The sequence below is a fragment of the Anguilla rostrata genome, chromosome 11, assembly GCF_018555375.3.
Source record: "Anguilla rostrata isolate EN2019 chromosome 11, ASM1855537v3, whole genome shotgun sequence".
Classification (NCBI taxonomy): Eukaryota; Metazoa; Chordata; class Actinopteri; order Anguilliformes; family Anguillidae; genus Anguilla; species Anguilla rostrata.
In genome coordinates, this window is record NC_057943.1 from 18,624,600 (window position 1) to 18,649,338 (window position 24,739).

The window sequence follows — 24,739 nt, forward strand, 5'->3', positions numbered from 1 at the left end:
CTTCAGCCACTCAAGTCAACTGCAAGAGAACTCAAACTCTGCCAGGGAAAAATAAAATGGCTGTTTAATTGCCATGACTATAAGGGTAGGGAAGAGGGTAGGGGGGTTGTGAACCCGGAGCTCAACGCATTCCTGAATGAATTAATATGTCACCCCACTCAGTGCAGCTGTGTGAGGGGGAAAAATGTCTGATGGATAGGCAGGCACATAGTGTGATTTATAAGCTGTTCAAGGTCGGAACACACAAACACAAGCCTTGCATTCTGAGAAGGAACTGAGTGGGTTTTCAGTTTTTTCTTGTCATGTTGAAGTCGATGGTTTCCATGAGGATAGCTTGTGCTGTCCTTTTTTTGGAGCGGGGAACTACATGTGCTTCTGTTGCACCACTACCACCCACCCCCCACCCCAAGTGTGCCAAGTGAAGCTTTCCCAGCCCGTCTGCAGAGCAGACCCTCTGAGGAGTGTTCTTGCTGGGTGCAATATGCCACCCTGCTCTCCGACCTGCTGCCAAGACTGTGGGGTTTCCCTGGTACTGCCAAGTTTTAAACAAGGCATCCCCACCACAATTATTCTGAGATTCATGATAATTAGAAAATTTGGTTGCATTCGTGTGCATTACATGTATGACATATTTAAACACATGCACACACACACACACACACACACACACATATATATACCCTCTCTTGACGTGATATTTTATGGGGTGCATGCATGTTTTTAAATGAGCACTGATCAATCACATTTTCAATGAATATTCATACTGCCAGTGAGCTATGAATTACTGAAAAAACAATGGTGCAATGGTGCATTCAGTTGAATACTGCCTCATGAAGTGTGCGACAACTTATCAGCGCTGACAAACTCATAGCCAACCAACCACCACATTTAGAGCAAAGAAACATCTGTGAGCTGGTCAATAAATGAAACCATGCTTTATCCCATGAAAATATATAAGTGTTATGTAGGAATGGGTGATTTGAGACGTATGAAAGCTGTTGAAGAACAGAATCATTTTCACACGTCAGAATGGTTTGATGTTAGGAGATGTGTGTTGACATACATACACAGTACAATAGTCAGTGTCTTATAAGCATGTCTGGCAGTTTCTTCATCTTTTCGATGACTTGCTTGATAAAAAAATCTTGATAAAAGAAGCACGTTCCTCACAGTGACATGTGTTTGGCTATGTTGAATAAACCGTGCCAGTTTCTGCCACATAAAATGAGTGGATAAACCTACCTTCGAAAGCAAGACCGTTCTAGGAGACAATTACACCTCTTCAGAAGAAGATTTAGAGAATAGCTATTCAATTAAGCTGACACAGAGTGCACCACTAGAGATGAAATGGATGCATTTGCATGCTGTGCATTCCGTAGTGACAGTCGCAGAAACTGCTGGTCGGGCTGTAAAGCATTAACAGGGCTTTGAGCTTGGCATAGCCCTCATGCCAGTACTCCTAGTCAGAGTTATAGTTATAAAAGGGGAACTGCTCATTTTGTCATCACAAATGCCAGGCAAAAATATAATGCACTTCCATAAACTCTATGTATTTTATGCTTGGGACTGAAATTAAAAAAAATATATATAAACATATATTTTCCATACATATTACTCCTTTTTCAACATTCAGGCCAAGAAACCAAGGTTGGGGTGCAATCTGAATACCTAGATTATTCCCATATCCCCACCCTTATATGAATAATGTATGGGACCTTGTGTGGCTGTCTGCTACCTGAATGAATCATATTTGGGCATGTGCATGGAGAGAGCGAATGTACTGTACGTGTACAGGAAATATTATGATATGAACACGTGTACAGAAAATATTCTGATATGAACATGGAATCTGATATAGAAAATGTTTATAAATACGAATGCATCATTTTTAAGTGCAGTACTGTATTTGTATGACTAGCCTTCAGGTTCATGTTTGGATGATTTGTAGGCACATGTGTGGATGAGGCTTTGATATGTGATTTGGCAGCGCTCATCTTTGAGCAGAGGTTTGTTTAAAAGGCTTGGCAAAAGCAAACAGAGAGACTGCCAATCGTGACACTGGCAGGACAGCACAAACATTTCATATGGAAGCTGTGACACAGCTGGGGAAGGGGGTGAAGAAAGGCAGAAAATGATGGCAAACAAGGATAAAAATACAGGAGAAAGTGGAGCAAGAGTGTGCGAGGGAACAAGGATGAGAGCCACAGCGAGTTTTTTGTGGACGGTGTGGGGCAGGAAGGTTGCAGTGTTTGGTGACAGGCAAATTAGCATCTCCCGCTCCCTGGGGCAGCCCTGGCCAGCTCCCCCTTCACTCTCTCTGAGGAACAGCTCATTGACCTCACTATCGCCCATGTCATTCCTGTGCCTTCATTAGCATGCACTTCCCAGCCTCTCCCGCGCGTCGTGGGGAAGCTCAGATAACGCGCTGTTTAAAACATCCGATTGCGGGTGTCTGGCTCCGTGTCTGTCCAAATGCCTGGGAAACGCATCACAGAGGTTTTCCTGACAACCAAAACATCTGACATCAATGACAACTTCAGAGCTTTCTGCCATCAAGGGATGCCTCAATCTCCATTTAACAGCTGGGTCTGTTCTCATGCTCGGGATAATTAGTGGCTCTCTCTCTCTCTCTCTCTCTCTCTCTCAATTTTGCGCATCTCTCTTTCTCTCTTCTTTCCCTCTCACTCTCTTTCTCTCTCTTTCTCCCTCTCTCTCTTAACTTAAAAAATGTAAAGATCAATAACTGGCACAAGCTTTGTATACTTTTTCATCATTGTTCTTTAAACATCAGTGTGAATTATGAACTATCAATCATGATTGTACAGTATGTGCGGTAGAATATAATATATAATGGGACATTCAAGCCCCCCCCCACCCCCCCTCTAAAAAAAAAGTAATCAATATCCAGTGAGCTCCATGATGTTTGGGACAAAATTATTTGGCTCTGTACTCCTGAATGCAAAGGATATGCAACAAAGTAACATGACTACCTTCATTTAGCTAATATTAATATGTCCCAAACATTATGATGCCCTGAAATGGGGGGACTATGTATAAAAGGGGCAGTAATTTCCACACGGTGAAACCAAAATGTATAAAAATACCCTTAAATAAAAGCTGAGAATGTGCACTTTACCACAAGTGAAATATTCATTACAAATATAAAATTGTGTACAGAGCCAAATAAAGAAAAAATATGTCTTTGCCCCAAACATTATAGAGCTCGCTATATATGCTGTTTTATCACATCATTAAACACTGACAATATAGGGCAGATAGGGCAAGATATAGGGCACACGTCATTAGCCTGGTTGCCAGTAAGCAGCTTTACTCTGGTGCAAGGGGAAAGGGGAAAGCGTGTGAACGGAACTCTGTGAGTTCAGAGACCATTGTTTGAAATACAAATTTAAATGAGGAAGGCTTATGCAGTGTATTGATGAGTTGGTGAATCAACTGACTTGTGTGTGATTAATCAATTATCAGGAAAGCCAATCAGCAGCCACAGTTCTTAGGCTCATCCCTGGAGTCTTACTGCGTTAGAGGATGGGTTCTGACCTCCGAAATGCTCACAAAAGAGATCAAATTTCATTAATTCCTGTTGCATATGGAATGGACAGGCTTGGCTCTCTCACGCAGTCATTTCCATATTATGGATTGCATTCTCCTCCAGTTCTACCTCATGAATTTGTGGCCAAAATAATTAACACATGCATGTGAAATAACAAAACCTTTTTTAAACTGTTGCACAAATTGTACTGGACTTTATTGAATGAAGCATTCAGTTTGTTCAGGCAAATTGAATCAATTTTTGGAGGATATATCTTAGTCATCTCTCAAAGTCAACCAAAAAACGGTTTTATAGAAGAAAAAAGGAATAAGTACAGTACACACACAGACACACACACACACACACAGTTTGCAATAGTTTTTAAGAGCCCATGTCATGGAAATGCTGATCAATCTGTCAATATTCACCAGTTCATTTGTTCAAATATTGTGCTGAAAATCATTACCTAAGGTCATCGTTAGCATGTGGAACATTATTGTCCTGCTGCATCTGGCTCCATGGAGAGAATATTGCGCTATGAACAGAGCTCAATTATATAGTATGCTTTTGGCAACGACACAAAATACCTCCTCCTATGCTTAACCTTATTACATGTTAAAGCAAGCAATTCTTGGGTTGGGTGAAGGGAATCACTGATGAGACTAAACAATTTGCTCAGCCTGTAGCAAACTGTAATCAATCCAGAGAAACAGATAAGTTCCTTAAAAGCATCGCGGCTCTGAGTTTTCTATTATCGCAATTACACCTACGTCTCTGGCCTCAGGTGCAACCAATTAAGCTGACAGAGAAAGCTCTAAGCCACTCAACAATGAGGATGTTATCTGGCCCAGCCAAATATTAGAGATCAGAGAAGAGGCCAGCATGGATTAAGGAAAGTCTCTCTATTTTCCAACATAGTTGAAAGTATCTGCAAACGATGGGCCTTTGTTGACAGCGATAAGCTGAGTAATCTCCTCTCACCAGCACTCAATGGCCTCTCTTCCCCCTCTCTTCTCCTCTCCTCTCCCCACACTCGAGGCTCTGGGCAGGGTTAAGTACACCCACCGCCCCCTGAGGAAGCAGCATGAAGGATGGAGCTCCGAGAAATTCTGATTTGATTCAGCCCATTTGATAAATTTATCATCGGCATTTTCAAAATGAAATTACAGAGTCTCCTCGAGACTGTTTTCCAGCGCAGGTGCCACAAATACATTTCATTTGACTATGTGTGTGAAAGAAAGAGAGGGAGATAAAAAAGCAGCAGAGAGATGAGAGACAGTATTACTGTGTGTGTACGTGAATAATTCTGAGAAAGAGAGATGAGCAAGAGAGGGAGAGAGAGAAAGAAAGAGAGTGGTTGTGCCACAGCGGTGGAGGTGACCAGTCGTAGGAGCCAGTGTAATGAGGGCCACGCAGTAGACACAGAGAAATAACGCAGTGATAATATACCATGTTAAAGTAATCAACAGAGTTACTGTGCATCTGTCCTTAGAGATTCCTATCAAAAGCCACACTGGATCCACATCATCATAACAGAACCGGGGCTTGTATTCCACATAGTATTTGATTTCCATGTGGTTTCACACTGCAGAATTAAGTTGGGTGCAAACGCATCTGGGCGTATAGTTGAAAAGAAGCTAAACAGACACACAGACGCTGCTCTGTGTATTTTATCTCCTGTCCAAAGGTTCCGTAGCACCCATGGTGTTGCCAGAACAGTAAAAGCCCATCATTACTCACTCTGCGAATTAAGCAACCAATTTGTCCATTTCTCCCTTGCTTTGCTGTAGATTTGTTTCCCTCCATCTTCTCGGCGCTCTCCCCCTTGGGTTGGCGGAGTGGCTGAAGCAGGCAGATGGGCCGTTAAGCACCCCCGTGTTTGTGTGTTTGCGCCGCGGATGTCGACGGCGTAGTCGGAGCGGGCGTGTTGTGACGGAGCTCTCTGCGCTTATTTATGCCTCTCGCCTTCAAAAACATATGGCCGCCCTGCTCCAGGCGGATGATCAAGAGCCCGCCCGCCTCCCCGCGCTCGCTCCATTCATCAGGACAGAGTGGCGGAAGTGCCCTGCCATCACTTAGCTTTATGGCTTTGTTTGACGCGGCCCGGGTTATTCATCACACCCACAGGCCTGGCACGGCGAGCGCCTGCGTGTAGGGACTGTCTTTGTTTGGGTGGGGGGGGTTGATCCAAAACCATGCCCACACACCCCCGGCCTATCTGTTCCTCGTTTACCTTCATCTCACAAGTCCTCTCAGAAAATGAAATGAAGCGAATGTGAAGTTTGAACAAAGTCAGCTGAACTCAGCTCAAAGCCTTGATTGTCTATTGTGCTCCAGCCTTGCAATTACAAAATTGCTAGGGAAGAATCTGCATTTGGAAAAATGTAGCCTTCAAACAATATGCCGGAAGAAACTGCAACGCATACATCTTAACAGAGGCGATGAAATTGACCTCCCTTTGAAAATCTTAAGGAGTCTGTTTCACCCTAATCATCTTTATAATCAGTGCCTTAAAGAAGCGCCACCCACCTTTTGCAATAACATGTGCTTATGTCTTCTGCGAGTGGAAACTGAGGTAGACACACTTTTATGAGAGTATGGTGCCGTGTGGATGTTTTTTTCAGTCAGTCATGCCAGTAAAATGGCGTCTAAGAGGTCAGTCTGTGTTGAGCTGGTAAATAGATGGCTCACAGCCCTTTATAATCACGCACATAGAGGAGAAAGGTAGATCATCAATACAGGCTTAAAATGTACTCTACAGGCTACTTCCTAACATTTTCATATCATGTACAAAAAAGGCTATTATATTCTTTTGGCTCCATTGAACAAGTGTGGGAATAAGGTGCAACAAAAAAAAAAAAAAAACACTAACACATGAAAAATCTCTGCTGAAGAAACACTTACTACATTATTCACACATAATGACACCTAAAAAATCTCCTGAAACCTGCACAGGGGCAGCAGCGGAGGTATGTGAGCATTCCGGCAGGTATGTACTCACCACGTCCTGATGACACCATGGTATCTACGAAGGAAAGAGAGAAAAGTGTGTTAGGTTTGTAATGCAGCTCAGTCTCACCTCTAGTTGGTAAAAGACACCAGCAGCATACGCAGGGGACAGTAGAGCGGTTACCCAATTAGCAATGCCCTGCTGTCATTTTTACCTAGAACAATGACTGGGAAACTGACAAGGCATGTTTGCAGAAGGTCACACAAGCTCCTTTTCAGATGATTCTTGAAATCACAAGGACAACAGCAGATTACGACAATCCCTCAGAAAGACCCTGATATTGTGGTCAGAGTACAATCCCTGATTGAACAGAGTGGGTTGTATGGACCACTAAAGGACATACCACAAATGGAAAAGTGATAACAAGGTCAGGAGTCATCAGTTATTTAAGCCCGCTCAATGACAATGCTAACTCAGAAACATATTAATTGCATTTGTATTAGTTTTTATTGGTATATTTAACAAACATGCAGTGTTCAATAAGTCCAAATCTCCCTAATAGGGCTTAGTATAAATATTCGGACATAATGTGTTAGTTATGTATGCTAGGTATGCACAGTTTTACTATAATCACTGATTCATGAACTGTGTCCCACTCAGTTAAAAACAAAATGTTTCAAGCATGGAATGGTGACAGCATTAAAGTCATGTTCCCTCACTGGCCATTACCAGTGGAGGCCATGCTCTGCCCAAGCATGAACACACCACTGAGAATCAAACTTGTGTGGCTCTGCTTAAGCAAAGCTCAAGGTCAGGGTAAATCTCTCCAGGGTTTACCTCTTTAACCATGCTGTCACCCAGCTTGGCCACAGAAAAATACTACATAGTGCTAACCTTTGACCTCACAGAAATGCTTCGATGATCTAAAGAGGTTTTACATTCATGAGTGACCTGTAAGAGAAATTTCATCAATGTCACTTTCAGCTAAATGCTAAACATATTCAGCAAGATTTTTTTTTTAGGAACTTCTTGCAAATTATCTTGTTTGTACAGTCAAAATGTGGCAGCTGGAAACAGATCAGAACTGAAAAAAATGGACAGACAGGCTGCATAGAGATTCTTCACTAGGATGTACGCTGAAAGAGAGGAGATAATACACTAATTTGCCTAATTGCCAGAATGAAGATCACCTCCATTGTTGGTATTTATCAATTGGCCGGCATGACACAGGGATGAGGGGTTTACGATTTTGTTTTGTAAGGTGCTTATGCCGGAATTTCCACTGCATTGCTTCATTTGTCATTACATGGATGCATGCATTTCCATGTCACAGTGGCTATAATGATTTTTGCTTCCCAGTTAAAGTAGCTGCAATAAAAATCGATTTTCCCTTTGCCTGGTGTGTGTTGCACAGCAGGCCAGAGGCAGAAGGAGAGGGAGAGGTGGCTCTGTGCACTGCACGGCCAGGCCAGTTCAGCCCCTGCCCCCACAGAACAATCCACGATTTGTATGACTCATTTTGGAAAATTAAGTCTAGTATTCCCCCACAAATATACAAAGACATTTCTGTTGATATGTGCCAAAAAAAAAACTGTGGAGTGTAATGTGGACAGTAAATGAGATGCATAGAACAAATCTTGATCATTTTACGATGAGTTTACACTCCAAAACCGATGAACAGAGAAAGAGAGAGGGATGGAGGGAGAAGGAGAAAGAGGGAGGGAGAGTGAGAGAGAGTGAAAGAGAGAGAGAAAGGGAGGGAGTAGATGCGAGAAAGCGAGAGAGAGAGAGAGAGAGAGAGGCTGTGCCGCTGTGGTTGAAGTGACCACTGGAGCCAGATGCATAATGAGAAAAATCTAAACAAACTGATGCAGCAATTTTTTTTAATTTTAATTCATTTTATTATTTTTAACAACTCCCCTGAAACCCTCTCCAAACAGTGGCAGAACACTGCATGCCTGTTTTTAAGAGAGATGTCTCCAAGTCTGTGGTTCACACAGATAACTTTCTGCTCACACTCCCTGGAGCACTTTTTGCACCAGCAGCACGAGCAGAAGTTAAAATGGTCAGAGCGTGTTATTTGTTGGGTTCAACCGATCCCAAGAGGACTGACCTGAAAACATTTCCTTTCAAAACCAATTTTTTCTGAATTGTTTCACACATTTCAGAGTTCCTTGAATTTTACACAAACAATGCGTAAGTGTTCGACTCATAGTCTCACACACGCTCAAGGTACAGTAATGAGCAAAGACACACACAAAGAAGTTTCCACAAATTACATTCTGAGAGAAATAATGACACTTAAATGAGACTATAAAACATTACTGTCACAACAATCAATCAATCCATGAACACAAAACACAGCCTTCCACCCCTCATTCATGTTCACTCAGGCACTTGCTAGCTGTTCAATAACTTATTCCTTTTAAGATCTTACTTCCTCACTCCCTCTCTTTCATTCCCTTCCTAGCTCACTTTTTTTCCCCCTCCCTGCCTCACACTTAATTCACTCATTAAGTCCTCTCATTCGCATTCATTCTCTCCCTCACTCATTCACTCATTTTCACTCGCTCGCTCCCTCACACACCCTCTCTCAATTACAACTACCAGCCGCAAAAACAGTGATGGAGCCTGTGAAATCTCTGTGACCCTAAGAGAAACAAGCGCATTCCACTTCACAATCAGGTTGCCTTGTGATGTGAAAAGAACTATGTTCCTTTCAGCAGAAGAGAGTTTGACAGTGGGCAGAGACACCCCCATCCATTAGAACCATTCACGCTCATTCAATAATTCAGCAGCAAATGAAAGAGATGCAAGTTGCCTGCAAACCCATAATCGCGACAAAGGCACTGTCAGCCAGATGCATTCTGGCAAGTGTTCAACATCAAGCCCGTCTCTCAGTCTTGGCATCCTCTCCAGGAGTTGATAAACAGTTTGAGTCTAATTTAAGATTCCCAGGGTGTGCCAGTGTCCATTCTGCATTGGGTTTTAGAGAGTCCTGTTTATCCAAGTAGCAAAAATATATTTAAATATAAATGCATCCATATATTTTTTATAGAACGGCAAGCAAATTCAAATCTCACCCTGATCATCTTTCCTCCATATTTAATGTGTTTACTCTGCCTGATGTACTATAAGAAAAAGCAGAGAAAAAAAACAGTATAAGACTAAGGAAACAAAGATCCTGTGAAACGAAAGAATAAACAATGGTGTCTGCTTTGTCTGAGCTCAAATGCCCACAGTCTTTGCTGCCCTCCAAGTTCAAGCCACCATTGATCTATTTTGGGAAACAAACAGCAAACTTTATGATTACCACTGTGAGGCCATCACCCTAAAAGGAAAGTAATTATTTGCTCTCTCAACAGTGGCAGACAATGATATATGACACAGATAAAATTTCTCTTTTTTTCTGTCTAAAGACTTCAATAGTTGATAGATTAATGAGATGGCCGACTGAATAAACATACATACTCTACTAAAGTACAGATTTTATGACACAGATTTCTCATGTCCCTTCCAGGCTCTGGTAGCTTACATGGATTTTAATGTCACTTTTCTGTGAATTTATAAGTGGCTTTTTATTCCTACAGTGTATGTGCCTCTCTACATGCTACCCTGTGCTCTTGGTCTAATATAAATAAAGCGTACATCAATATGAATACTCCAGTAAGTAGCACTTACCCAAGCAGTGCTAATACACTGCTGTGGGGGCAGCATGGTTAAATCTGTGGGAAGAAGAACACCTACGTTTGACAACAGATTTACAAAGAACCTGGGACAAGATAAGCATATTTTGCATTTTATTTGAGCTGATGAGTATGCAGTGACAGATGGGAATGCTAAAACATGATGCTATAACCACAGGGAGTGAGGAGAAAGTGCCCTTATTCATTACTGCTTTTGAATGATGTGTGTGCCGGGAGAGAGAGAGAGAGTGAGTGAGAGGGAGGGAGAGAGACAGAGAGAGAGAGAGAGAGAGAGAGGGAGGGAGAGAGACAGAGACAGAGAGAGAGAGAGAGAGCCAGTGGATGCACGTGTATATACTGAATGTGCTTGTGTGTTTCCAGTATGTGTTTCCACATTACTTCTAGACATCTTTTAGTTGCTTGCGGCCCCTTTGTCTGTGGATATCTGAGCCCCACACATTCCTCAGCTGCATCATGCTCTCAGCCACAGCCATGCAGTCGCTTTTAATCAGTCTCAATATGAATGTAATAACACTGTCTTTGTTGCCTGATTTGTGGCATAGTTGCCTCCAGGCTACTGTGAAAGCAGAGCTGCTGCTTGTCTCATTACATCTCAGCCCCTAGGCAAGGCTGGGAATCAGTGGCAATCCTGCCATTGCATACTTCTGTAATCTGACTATATATATATATATATATATATATATATATATATATATATATATATGAGGAGGCCTGTATATCAGCATGCCTTGTGTTTATTTACTGAAGGTTTTTAATAAGTGAACACAGGGTGTGCGTATGTAAGGGCATCAGTCTAAACCTGACCCTAGCAAATAGCGATAATGTTTCCCAACATTTTCGTTCTTCAAGCAGACAGAATTGAGTGGCATGAAATCCTTATCTTTTCAATAAAAGCAAAATTAAGGGCAAGACTGTATGGTACTCATAAATTCAGGTCACACATTCAGACACAGATTGCCATTGTCAGTCAACATTACTGTGTCATAATTAGGCCCTGCGCTTTGACCTAAATTTCATTTGGTTCTAAAAAGTTGCTGCCGTTTTTTTAGTTCTCTATATGACACAAAACATATAAAAAAGAAAAATTAAAGGAAGTTATTGCATTCCAGTGTTAGAAATACATTATAAATCACAAACAATAAAAATGTCAACGTCTGAATGAAAATGGCTTTCTAACGTAATACATAATTCTATAAGTTAAATTACAATGTAATGTATAACCAAAAATAGAGCCTTTTGAATACAGATGCATCCAGGGAGTGTATACTCCAGGGAGTGTGAGCAAAAACGTTACCTATTGGAATGAGCTCAAGAATACATCTGGTTGACAAATAAAAGAAAAAAAAATACAAATATATATATATAATGTAAAATATAACTGCAAGTGACTCACAAAGTGCCGCTACTTTTAAATTGCAACACAGTAGGGATTGTCCCTGAGTCAGGTGTATAGTTCCTCCACACAAAACTCATCTACACTCAGACATCTGTCAGCAAGATGCTCACTGTAAGGGGTAAACAGATTACTGTGTTATTTATCATGGCTCTGGAGATAGTATTTTTTACATATTCAGAAACAGCAGTGAAATTGCGCGCTACCAAAAATTGCATAAAACCCCACATATTTAAATGTGCAAATGAAAAATGAAACAGTGTCACTGTCATCTGTGTATATTATAACAATGATGAATAGAAATGCATTCAACATTGAGTGCACTTATTAAATATTATTGGACTTTTGAGTGTCTGCAAGCTTTGGAAAAACATTTTTAATATTTTTAATGGAAAATGTATGCTTCAATCTTCCCATTTATTAGCTGCTATAATTTAGAAATCTGGTTAAAATAAACAAACAAACAAATAAACAAGCAAACAAACTAAACCCTATTTTCCTTTAATAATTCTGCAAAAAAGCTAAACCCATTGCTGCGGCACTCTAGACTCTAGCTCGCCAATTAATACTCAGTCCCACCCATACTTCATTAAAGCATCTTTAGCAACATGCTTTAATTGGTAGAATTATTAGGTAGGCCTAAATGTAAAAACTCATTGAAACAAACATTTCAATTTTGTTACTCCAAAAAGCACAATAATGAGTGCAGCTTGGTGTACTAAAGGCAGCTGGGGCCAGACACACTTTGTGTGGGTTTACTGACTAGACATCACACTAAAACCTCCGGGATGTGCTCTCTGACAAGTTGACAGAATTATATTTCCACAGAGAAACCGTTGACCTCTTTAAGCTGTGGCCTAATAACTTCTTGTTGTCCTGGGAATGGTTTTAATTACAGCAAACCAATTGTGTTCGATTTTATACCAGTCATGAATCAAGAAGTCCACACATCATTTCTGATTAATCTGGACAATTTCAAACAAATACAGAGGGGGTGAACAACTCAGTGGGCCTCAAACCTTTCTTAAATTGTTCCTACTTTTGTTCTTGATAAATGTACGAGAAACCAATGTAGGATTCATGAAACATGCGCACACCTTTGAATTTTTGCATATCCCATGTGTATTTGAGGATGAATGCGAATTGTTCGTAAATTGAATGTGTATTCCTGCTCATCTCGAAATGTTCATGCAAACATTTGTAAGCACAGTTAACAATCAAACTTGATCGTATGCATGTTTTGTGAATATGACTCATTGAGATTTAACAGAGGGCACAAATGAGAATGTTTTGTCTTGATGCAATTTTCTCAAGATTTATAGGTAACACTGCCTACAGCCCACATTAAACATATCAAGTATACATCTCAACACTACTAATGTATGCTAATATCCTGGTGACTGCACTTTCCCCAACACAAGAACCTATGGAAATACGTAAAATGGTGGACTGTGGATATTCTGGATCATATATTGTCTATATAATCTCTGCAAAGTGCTATCCAAAATAGTGAACTGAATTGATAGGAAACACAATGGCAGCTGAACAATCACAGCTCAGGTGCTGTGTTTATTTATTTATTTATTTTTTTGCATACTTAGTAAGAAGTGCACAGGTTGCCAGTGAGACCTTGTCTCCAGTAAAATATCAGATACACCAAATGCGATTCTGTATTATCAAGTATCTGAATGATTGATGGTGGTATAAACCAATGACGAGGGGGATTGGGCTGACACACAGCTGTGTGCCTGTGTACTGATCCCTGGGGTTTTAGAGCACTGCAGCTGTAGCTTGTCCTGGGGATTGGGCGACAGGAAGAGGGAGAAACAGTGCCAGAAACCCCGGCCAAAACATGGTGCCTGTCACCACTGCGCTTTGAAGTCCAGCCATCGACACAGCAGACATGACCCAGAGGCCTCTCTCTCACATGGCAATGATTCCGTTCTCCACGTTAATGTTTGGTAATCTACTGAAGCAGTCGCCCTGCATCTTAGCTCAACTTCCCAATCGCAGACAGAACCGGAAAGTCTCTCTCATCCAAAACGGTCAGACCACTGCTTTGGATTAGTTCTGTTAATGCATATGTAGTCTGCCTCAGAAGTGATAACAATGCTAATAACCATAGTAACACAATACAGCTGTATTTTTGTCATCAAAAAATAAATAAATAAAATAAAATAAAATAACCAAATGCCTAACTAAATTTAACCAGTTTAAGCCAGAGCACGTATTAGTACTTCCAGACACATACTGACTTCAGTCATTCTTTCTTAAAATACAAAATTCAACTAAAATATTTCTCTAACATTAATTTTTTTCATTTATGATTTTGCCCTTATTTGGTTACACATATGAGTGGCAAAAGCGGCTCTCTGTTCACCCTCAGGGATGAAATTAACTGGGACATCCTCTACCAATAAAACAAACAGCTCGATATTGACAGAATGAGACCACAGAAAACTGGTAGCCTTTAACCCCAGTGTAATTATGGGTCAAATACCATATCATGGGTTGTCAGAACTGGGCTTGTTTGGAACAGATCCCTAAGCATGGAAAAATCATAATACTGTAATCATTACAGCACCCCTGCAGGCCCAGTTTTTAGCACAAATTGACTGATCTCTTCAGTCTGCTCCCCAGTGAAGCTACATTTGATCCCATTTCCCTCTGTCCTGAGCTATAACCATGAGCTCTGACACTCAACACAGGACCCAGCACATCAAGAGTGTGAGCTCCAGTTTCATGTGGTATTCAATCTTTAATTCAATTTTAAAACATTTACAACAAAAAGAACAACACTGTGACAACTATTGGGGCGCAAGAACACACATATTAGAAAGGGAAAAGGGGAGGACTCCTTGTAACATGTAACTAATCCTTTTATGGTCTATGACAAAGTTCACAGTATCTGAACAGAACTTGCCCAGTGCCAAGACTTGACTGAAGACTAGATAACTGAATCAATTCCAAACTAATGATATATTGTGCATGGCCCTCCAGGATCAATTTCCTAGATGAAGTAAAGTTCAACAACAAAGAATGCCTCTCACTCAGGTTCAGCTGAGTTCAGTTCGCCTCCCCCCCCCCCAAGAGAAGCCCAGAGCACAAGTGTATTTGCAAACGCATTTTCACAGCAAATCCACAAAATGACGCTACAATAGGCCATTCCCAGTAAATCTATACAAATGCACCCAGAGGCCGCCTGCCACAAGCTAACCACCAAAACACATTTCAAAAGTAACAACAAGGAGTCAGATAGGCTAAATCCAAAACGAAAAAGCTGATGAACATTTTTAAAGATTTATTATGTTCTTCAGAAGACTAATGTACCACCTTTTCAAATCAGTATTATCTCATTCACTCTTTCCGTTTATGAATGCTTAGTTGAAATTTACAAAACAATGTGTGACAGTTTCCATTACTGCTCCAACAGATCTGAGGCACAACATGCTCCTCACAGAAAAGAATGGCCGTAGAGCCCTTCCCTCATGCATTGTCACAGTTAATTGAAATCATTTTTTTGGTGTGCACATTAATATTGTCAGCCCTGCATTTAATCCATAACATGTTCTATTCACAGCTGGATTTTCTTATATCAATGATTCAAGGATGGAGTGCAGTTTTAAAAAAAAAACAAATAGGGTGAACTCACCCTGTGCCATTACAACGATTTTAAACTCTATTAAATAAGACATTTCAAGGTACACCGTTAAGCTAATTTATTCACATAATTTCCTTTTCAGCTCATCAGCATAGTTTCCCCCTGATACAGGAGGTACAGCATATAATATTTATTGGCCGGCAGCATATTTTTGCTGCATCGCACATTATTATTGGAGGTGCCTTCTGAGGTCTCGTACAGCACTTGTTAATAGAAGCGCAACAGTAATGTAATGTCAAACTGTGAATGGAGAACACACGCTTTGCTTTTTTCATATCCCCACTAGAAAGGTCATCTTTTTTTTGGCACTAGAGAATTGTGTTAAGAAGCTCCTCCCCCCTTAAACACGAAATATGTCAGTACTGAGCATTTCTGCCTCTCTCACAGCTTTTGCCGCAAGAGTACACAAGAAAAAGTACAGTATGCATAGTTTAATACCATTTGAGGCGTAAGAAAACACTTTGGTGTCAGCTGACATGCCGGAGATGAAAGGTCTGTGGCAGTGTGGAAAGCGTGCTGGTGTTGGAATGCAAAGGCTGATGGCAAATGAAATGAACAGCGAACTGCGGGAGGGAGGGTTTGGCGACTGCAGGCAGTTGCAGGCAAGCGGGAGCCAGACGAGGACCAATGTGCCACCATGTCCGTGCGCCAGCCTTCTCTAGAATTCCACTCCTGCCGCAAAGCATCAGCTTTTGCAGCCTTCCCCACAAGCTCCGCGGTCACGGTAGCACACCCCTACAGTATGTAAATGAGTGACATTTTGCGGAAAGCACATTATTTTAATCAGAAAATAAAAAATCTAATTTGCTTCGGAGTGTGGAACAAACTCATCATCAGAGGTAGAAATGTATTTTTCCAAACGCTCACATAAGAGATCAATTATTCATAAACGGAACCCTTTAAGGGCACATGCGTCAACTCTTTCCAGGCAAGATTCTGCTTTAATTACAATGGCACTGCACATGCAGTGTGTGCTGTGCTTTAGTCATTTCAGGAACAGAGGGAGCACAAAGAAAAAGCCAGCTCATTATTTACTAATGAGTTGTCTATTAATGAAAATGGAAAACATTTATTGTAGAGCGCTATGGGTTTGTTTTGATTAATTATTGTGCTAATGCAATGGAATGGAAACACAATAAAGTGAAGCATTAACATTTTGCATAATGCACACTACTTGCTAGGCAACAGTTGTCATGTACACCAATGGCCTTTTAGGGAAGAGAAAAAGAAAATTCAGTTACACAGGAGCTGATCTGTTATGAAGCAGAGGTATGTGCTTCATTGCACACAAAAGACACACATACATGCACATAAAAGCTGGCATGTGCACAAATGCACACACACAAAGAAAAAGAGAGAGCGAGCAATTATATGCCATGCCTGTATAATTCATATGTGTGGCTTATCACTGTTGAAATGCATATTTTGCATATCAATATTATAAATGCTCAGGATGCCCTTGTGGATTCTGGATCTTCGGTACAATACATTTCAGTTCTGTTTATGAAAGCAAGAAGGTGGACCTATTTGGTTATTCAGCCTGGTGGTCTCCAGCCAGCCATTTCAGCATTAGCCTGCTTGACAACACAGATCTGGGTGCAGTTTAGGCAAAGGAACACAGATTTACTTTGTGATCCATGTAATTCAGTAAAAAGCAATTTCAAACTAATTACACTGCTCTTTATCAGGACCCTGAACATCTCTGCTATTCTCACCCGCAGCCCGACTTGTCAATATATATTGCAATCTGTCACCCTCTGGGATCAATACTAATAAAAATAACAAAAATGGATTCAATAAGAAATCCTACAGCTTCGACACAATTAAATCCAGCGGTCACAGATTGGAGAGATTTTGGGATTTAGGGATGCCACATTACATACATCTCAGGAGACCAATATCAGCCATATCCGTACAAGCCACCAGGAGGCTGAATTCAATAATAATTCATCCTCCTCCTAAAGCATTTACCTCTAAATGGTCACCATCAATATTCTAATCAACAGATGATAGTTTGAGTTCCCTGCCGGATTTTCTCTGGGGGTCAAAGCGAGCTACTTAGAAGAGCGGCTGGCTACGGAGCACGATTGAGCATATGGTCGTTGATCAGAAATTAGAGCAGGGATTCTGAGGTTGTACGGCTGGCAGGAGATTCACTCTGCCTGGGGAACGGAAGAGAGGGATGGAGGGAGGGCTGGTGGGGGCTAGCCATATCCCTGCAGGTCTGACGACAGATGAACGTGGATGCCCAGTCTGAAATAGAGGTTAGACGAGGGACTTCATCTGTGGGGGTCCATGACACCTCCAGCACTGTCAGATTTTTTAAATCACTCCTCTATGCAGATTAAAATGCATCACATTCCTGTGTGACTGCAACAAAGTAGCCACTTTACTCAGATAAAAAAGGAAGCTCGGTGCTCAACTGTATCAGCCTTTTTACAGGAGTAATCTGCGAATCTCCGACCACCAAATACTTCTTTAAAATGCTTAAACCTTTTTAGACAGCATTACACTTCCTTAAAATTGTTGTCAATTTGATAAGGTTAGTTTAAGAATTTTAGGTTTAGTTCAATTTCTGAAGAAAATAAATAAATAAATCCTGCCTTGGCCTGGACCAGCCCTCTCCTGAAGCACCAATACTTATGATATCATGTGCCCATGCAAAAAAATAAAGAAATTTGACGAATCTCTCAAATCATTGCACATGCATGTATTTTATTGACACCAAGATAAAACATATTTTTAACACATACTAGGAGCTGTCTGTCTGTTCTCTATTTTGACATTGCCAGCTTTTTTGATAATAGCTGCACTGACCATTCATAGGTGTGCTCAAATTAAGCCAACTGCAAAACATTTGTGGACTTTTTTCTGTTAAACAGTGGAAGTTCTCAATGACTGTAATCAAAATTCCACAAAAAAAAAAAGTTTGTTTATGCATTTAGGTTCACCACACACTGAGAAAATCCTCTCAACAGCTCGATGCCATAAACTTTGTTTGCAGCAATAACTATGTACTTGCTCTCATCAGTAACTTTTATCACTGCATTTGAAATGTTCCCAAACGCTACTTTCTCTTTTACGACCACCAGACGCTTGCGAGCTTATGGCTGTGTCTATTATGAAAAGTGTTCTTAGCTTTGAAAAAATGTGCCCGTAACAAACATCCTGCTTAGCTACTTAATCTGAAATAATCCACACATTGCCGTCTGTTGGTCATTGTGATCAACCAGTAGCACAGCAAGAAAGGAAGAACAAAAAAATCTGGATGGACTAAATGAAAAAAATGAAAACGAATGCAATTTTTTCAATACTATTTGATTAATACTATTTAGTCAATATTTTAGTTTTTCCACAAAAGCTTAGTTTTAGTTTTCACAATTTAAGACATTGATTGTTTCATTGAATATATGTTTTTGTTTCAGTTTCCGTTAATGCGATAACCTTGGTTTTATGACATTCTTGGACATTTGAAGTGGGGAATGGCACATTAAGTGAAACATGTATAGGCTAATGCCAAAACCATATGAGTGAGGCACATTGTTGAAAATTAAAATTTTATATTCAGTTGCATAAATATGTACGTATGCATGTTTCATTAAAAAAAAAAAAAAAAAAATTTTTCTGAAGTTCGTGACTCACTGTTAGAAAAGAAAGTTTGCAATATCTGCTAAAATTAAATGGGATGGATCCAATTCTGATGACTCAAAAGATTACCATATTCTGATATTATAAAACCTAAAAAATGAATAAATGAGATGTACTTTATTTATATGACTAATCCCTCTGCAGATGTGAAATCCTTAAACGTGTCCTTACATTTAAGCAATCCTTTACCTGACATTACTGCAATCAGTTGATCAAATCGCCACCCCATCCCCCCCCGCCCCCCCTCCCCCCCTCCTCACTGAAAATATTCCTGAGATTGATGAATATGAGGGAGGCTAGAAAAGGCATCACCACCACACACAGCCATTAGGTATGCGTGCGGAGGAGGATGCAGGAAACTGTCTCGTGGAGGAGTGAAACATTTTAAAAGCATTGTTGGAAATTGCTCCTCTAAAAGTCGCGGGAAATGAGGATTTCAGGTACTTTGCAATTCCCACGGCTCAGACATGCACTGCAATCCTGTGGCATTTTCTTTCAGTCTAAGTGATTGTGCTACAAGTTTATAGCTCATTGGGAAGAGCTACGGGCACAGATGATTACATTAAGGATATGTAGCTTTTGTTAGTTATTGCTGGTCTTTTCGTGAATCAGCGCTGATGAGCTCTTAAGCTTCAGATAAGCCTCTGGTGATTAGAGCATTCACAAGAAACAGTTGATAGGGACATCCACTTTGGTTAATATAAGGTTTTAGCTATCAATTCAAGAATGCACTTGAACCATGCCTGGAAGCGAAGCAAATGTTTCCACAATCACAGTTACATAGTTTCATAGCTTCAACTGAAGAGGGACAATAGTAATTCAGTTTACTTTGCCACTTGACCTCTCCCTTTGAAGCTTGACATGTAAAAAACACAGGCCTGAGACATAAAATCTTTCGATTGTAATCAGGATAGATTTAATATTTTATTTTTGGATTATGAGCATGCAGGTTTTACGTGAAAAAGGAACAAAAACATGCTTGCTGGCAGAAACCTAACTGCCAAACAATAAATCCACTGTGCTGTGCTCAAGTAGATGTTCAATGTACCAGCTGATTCGCCTCAAATCCCTCACTTCGAAATCGAGCTTCACCACAACACAAATTATTTATGACCGCAATCAGGCGCTGTTGACCCATGCTCAACTTCTGTGAACCTGTTGCTCATTGCCCCTAATGCAAGGAGCCAGAATCCCAATACATTCCAACTTCTGCCCTTTAAAATGGCAGCAACACCAGAGAAAAAGCAATATAAAATCACCACTTAAATCTCTGTACTCTCAACATTGAGGGTGACAGTGGGGTTCCACAGTTCCAAACAGGCTTCAGGGATTGGAAGAAGTCCCAATTCTGCAACCTACTTCTCGCTGTAGCACACCTGCCCCCCACCCCCCAAGCTCTAACCCTGCGTCCCACGATTCACACATTGCTCCAGGAACAGCAGCACTGTAATTCCATTTTGTGAGGTAACCTGGTGAGAGCATAAACAACGTCATCCATTTTGTGATACCATAGTCCTGGGGCAGGTGTTCAGAAGGTAGAAATAAACTACAAAGTGAAGCGCAGCAGGTTGCAATATTCCACTATGGAAGCAGAGGAGTTATGGATTATTTTATTTTTTAAACATTTCCACATTGCAGTTTATTTTTGTAGTACAGCAAAGTGGGTTTTCTGGTACAGCTCTGACACCCTTTGTCAGTTTATTACATATGATTTAATCATTTGATTCACTACTACATAAATCTAACATTTGTTTTTGGATGATGTGTTGAATTTCATATGGTAATTTCCAGTGCAATTTACCTGCATAATAATAAAAAGTATTAATTAAGCCTCCCGATGTAAAAACTAAGGAAATGAATCACAAAAAACCCCCACATTTTAGGTGAATTATTTGCATTCACCAAAAACCTCAAAGGGCAGGAAATTAAATTTGATCAGCCCTAACACTAACACCAGCCTGCTCTCCATCAGGGTGTATCAGCACAGAGCATCTGGAGTTATGAGTTGAAAATTTGATTTATATCCTTAAGAGATTGAGCGATATGCACTCTACACTGTAATAATGCAGGATCTATCAATTATCCACACTAGTTTAAACACAGCTAGGTATGAACACAGTTTGTGGACAAATTGTGCTGAAAGAGTGATTCAAGATATGCGGTCCCAAATGGGACACATGGGCATGTTGGAAAGGAAGCATGCCTTATGAAAGTGCAAAATCTGTTTCACTTTTTTCACTTAAAATGATTTTGTTGTGACTAATATACCATTTAGGCCTGTGTGATGAAGGAGGAAGGTGTGTGCCGAGTGATGGGGGTGGGGTTGGGGTTAGAGCCTATGACACATTTGTCACGCCACTGTGTAGTGGTTCGAGCCCTGGAATCAGTACCGTCATACTGTATTGCGGCCCCAGATGGTCAAATGTGACTGATACACCCTTGAAAATGACACATTACCTGTATATAAATGACTGACAGGATGTCTAGGGTGTAAAATCTAAAATAAATCATGGTGGATAAGAGTGTCTGCTAAGCAAATAATAATAATAATGTGTGTGTGTGTGTGTGTGTGTTTCCAGCCCAAAGAGAAAATAAAATAAAAGGAAAATGCTGGTTCGGCTTTAATGCACTTTGTGTGCATGTTTGCGCGTGCGTACGCGCACGCACACACGCACACACACTGTTAAGCCACAACTGTGATTAACCAATCTTGACAGTGCCAGATGTTCTTTAAAATGCACAGCCTTGTGCGGGGTAAAGTAAACCTTACAGGCTTTAAAAAGCTGAGCTTTTTTTTTTTTTTTTTCGGTAAATGCTTGTGTCAAATCACTGTCTTATTAAATATTACAGAATATACATGAAGGGGGAGCAGTAAACAATGTGCACCCCCCCCCCCCCCATATCTCTCTCATCAGTCGATTTAGGTGATGTCAGCCAAATCCAAGGGGTCCTCAGCAGCTGGTGAACACCTGACTCTTCAAATAAAATGCAGTCTTATCTCATTTTCAACAGCAATGCTCACCAAAGCACTTTCTGGAAGGAATCAATAGATATTTACATGTGCTGTTGTATGAGGTGCTGTAATCTACCTTCCATTTTCTCTCTCTTAAATCCCCTATATAAAAGACCCCTCTCCCAATATACTCAAACATGTAAGTTGCTGCATAGTGCTGTAGAGCAGTTTTCTGCATGTAGCACTCAGAAAAAGAGAGGGGGAAAAAAACTGATTAGAGGCTAATTACCAACATACTGGTACATTGTTGTGGTGGACAGGGTTGTGTGGCTTCAAAATAATTATTTCTTCACAGACTCAAACAACAAAACAGAAAATTACCTTTGATTACTGATGAAAGTTTTTAAATCCTATGATCGGGCGTTTGCCACCCCCACAAAGCCCCCATTGAGATTAGCACGGTAGAGCCTCACAGAAGCTGCACACCTCTGCAGAAACGGCCCACGCTAATCTAATTTCCCCACACCGCAGTTGTTTAAATGGAACATTTCTGGCTTGTTCGTCTGTCATCGCTGCTGGAGGGGGACAGAAGCCAGTCCGCCGTCCCGCTGGTGACAGACGGCCAAAGCGCTGGGGACATGCTTCCCTTGTGTTTATCTAATGCTGAGCAGTACAGCTTCGCTCAGTGTTCAGATAAACAGGACAGTGGCATGGCAGGACAAGCATGATTGATTTCTTGCACTTTAGCATGCTCGTGCAGGAGAATCTTGCTGCTAGATATTAATGTTACGTAGGCAGGTGCCAATAACTCCCCCTTTATCAGGGCTCCTGGAGAGCAGAGAGAGACGTGCTTTTGCAAGACGGGAGCTGGAGCCTACACAGCATGGGTCATCTCCGAACAAAAAACAACAACCCCAACTTACCCCAACCCAGCTGGGATGACGAAATGCGAGGACAGCACCAGGCTACGGGCGCTCATTTAAGGCTTTACCTTAGTAGCTATCTTACAAAAAAAAAGGAAAGAAGAATTTAGAAAACATTTTTGAAGTCTCCTCATGTTCATTCAGTCTCCCAAGGGAGCACCAGCAGCCAATGGAAAGGCACTCGTCCCATACTTGGTTGCCCATGGATACAAACAGGCACAGGAACTGGTGCTCAAATAATGATCTCAGTAAAGACCACACTTCAATCTCTCCCCTCTCTTTCCTGGGATTTCACATTTCAGTGGCATAGCAGCAGTCCGCCCCCGCTCCAATTAGCGTAAATGTGCTTTACAACAGGCACATATTCAGCCACTGCAGGTCCCGTGGACAAAGAAAAAAAAGCTTCATATCACTTTGCCGACAAATTGCATGGGGCACAAAAAAGTTATTTTCATCAAAGTGCATGAACGAAAGGGCCTGATCCCTTCTTTACCAGATTTTTTTTTTTTTTTTGAGTAAAGAAGAATTTGTGGATCAAAGAAGATTTCAACTACAAGAAATAAAAGGGCAGGCTGACCCCACAGGAGCAGAGACCCAGAGCTGCTCACAGCCCACCGTGTTGTGCTTAAATGGGTGCACTGGGCTGCTTAAGTGAATATGACATATCAAAGTTCTTGCAAGGAATTAAAGAAATCAAGGCAGAATGGGAGTCACGTTCTTTTATCTATATTTCTTATGCACGGCCAGGGCTAGCACGCACATATAAGCGCTTTCCCTTCACGGTCCACACAGGGGATGAGGACCGTTCACTCAATCATTTATGTGTGGGTTAGGTGCACCATCTCACCCCTTTCCTCCTTCAAGGAGTTGATGTATCAATCTGTCTGTATCCCAAGGAGCCACATTAGGTTTGTAATGAAGAGGATAAAGGATAGCAGTGAGGAACAGCAGGTGGAGGAGCCTCTGACGAGGTCATCAGTGAGCCTGGTGGAAGGATCCGCTGGGCGACTCATTAGGAAACAGCAGTGCTGACTTCCCGCTCGCACACACAGAAGGGAGACCTGATTTCATCACATTAAGAAATGAGGCGACGGGGTGGGGTGGCAGAATGAAGACGGGCAGGCAAGTTTCAAGTGTTCACATTGGGTGAGCCAGCCCCACATGCCAGCTCACACAGAAATCCCTTTGGTGTCTTGCTATGTTACGCTCTTCAGGGTCATTGGGCTCCTGACTGTGCAGGTTTGTTTTAGCCGCATTACTCTCAGTGCAAACATAGCCAACTGCATTATACAAAACATAGCTCAAGAGCCTTCACATGCAGGCCACATGGGCCCACATGCTACTCTGTTTGAATATCCCTAAACACATCCACTCACACAAAAGAGTGTTAACATCCCATAGTTGTCATGAAAGCTGACAACAAGCAGGGGGTGCTGTTGTGCACGAGCTGGGAGACACTTGGCTGAAGTGGCCCGCTGACAGAAAGGTCTGGAAAGGCCAGATCTGTCTGGAGTGAACAGCAGCACCTGAGAGGTTAATGTCTGTGAGAGACAAACGGGTAGTCTCATCACGCAGGAGCCGTAGTAGCCTCATGAGGACCTGCAACACCCCCTGGCACAGCTGCCAGTTCTGCCTCTTTACAGACAAAGAGGAATGAAGCACTCAATACACTCAGTCAAAATGGAGAATGGACAAAAAATATAGCCTACTACTAAAGCTACAAAATCACACACACGTGTATGCACGCACGCGCACACACACACACACAGAAAGTGAGAGAGTGATAGAGATATTTAGAGAGAATTTTAAGTGAAAAAAAAAAACTGGAATGGAAATTTTCAATAAATAATAGAAACCATTTCAACCACTTCAATTGAAGTTTACCACTTCAATTTCAGACCATGCACTGAGGAGGTTCCAAAACGTAGATAGTAAAAACAGTCCAATGTCAATAAAC

General features: G+C 41.2%; 1 protein-coding gene across 4 annotated transcripts in view; it reads right to left on the bottom strand.

The window, feature by feature from the left end:
* Positions 1-24,739, bottom strand: part of LOC135234189 (cadherin-4-like) — a 546,833-nt gene that overhangs the window by 167,619 nt on the left and 354,475 nt on the right. For all 4 annotated transcript variants that reach the window (XM_064298517.1, XM_064298519.1, XM_064298520.1 and 1 more), the window contains one exon: positions 6,549-6,572. In XM_064298517.1, the coding sequence (XP_064154587.1) occupies positions 6,549-6,567 (19 nt within the window). In that variant the 5' untranslated portion in view covers positions 6,568-6,572. The remainder of the gene's footprint in view (positions 1-6,548; positions 6,573-24,739) is intronic.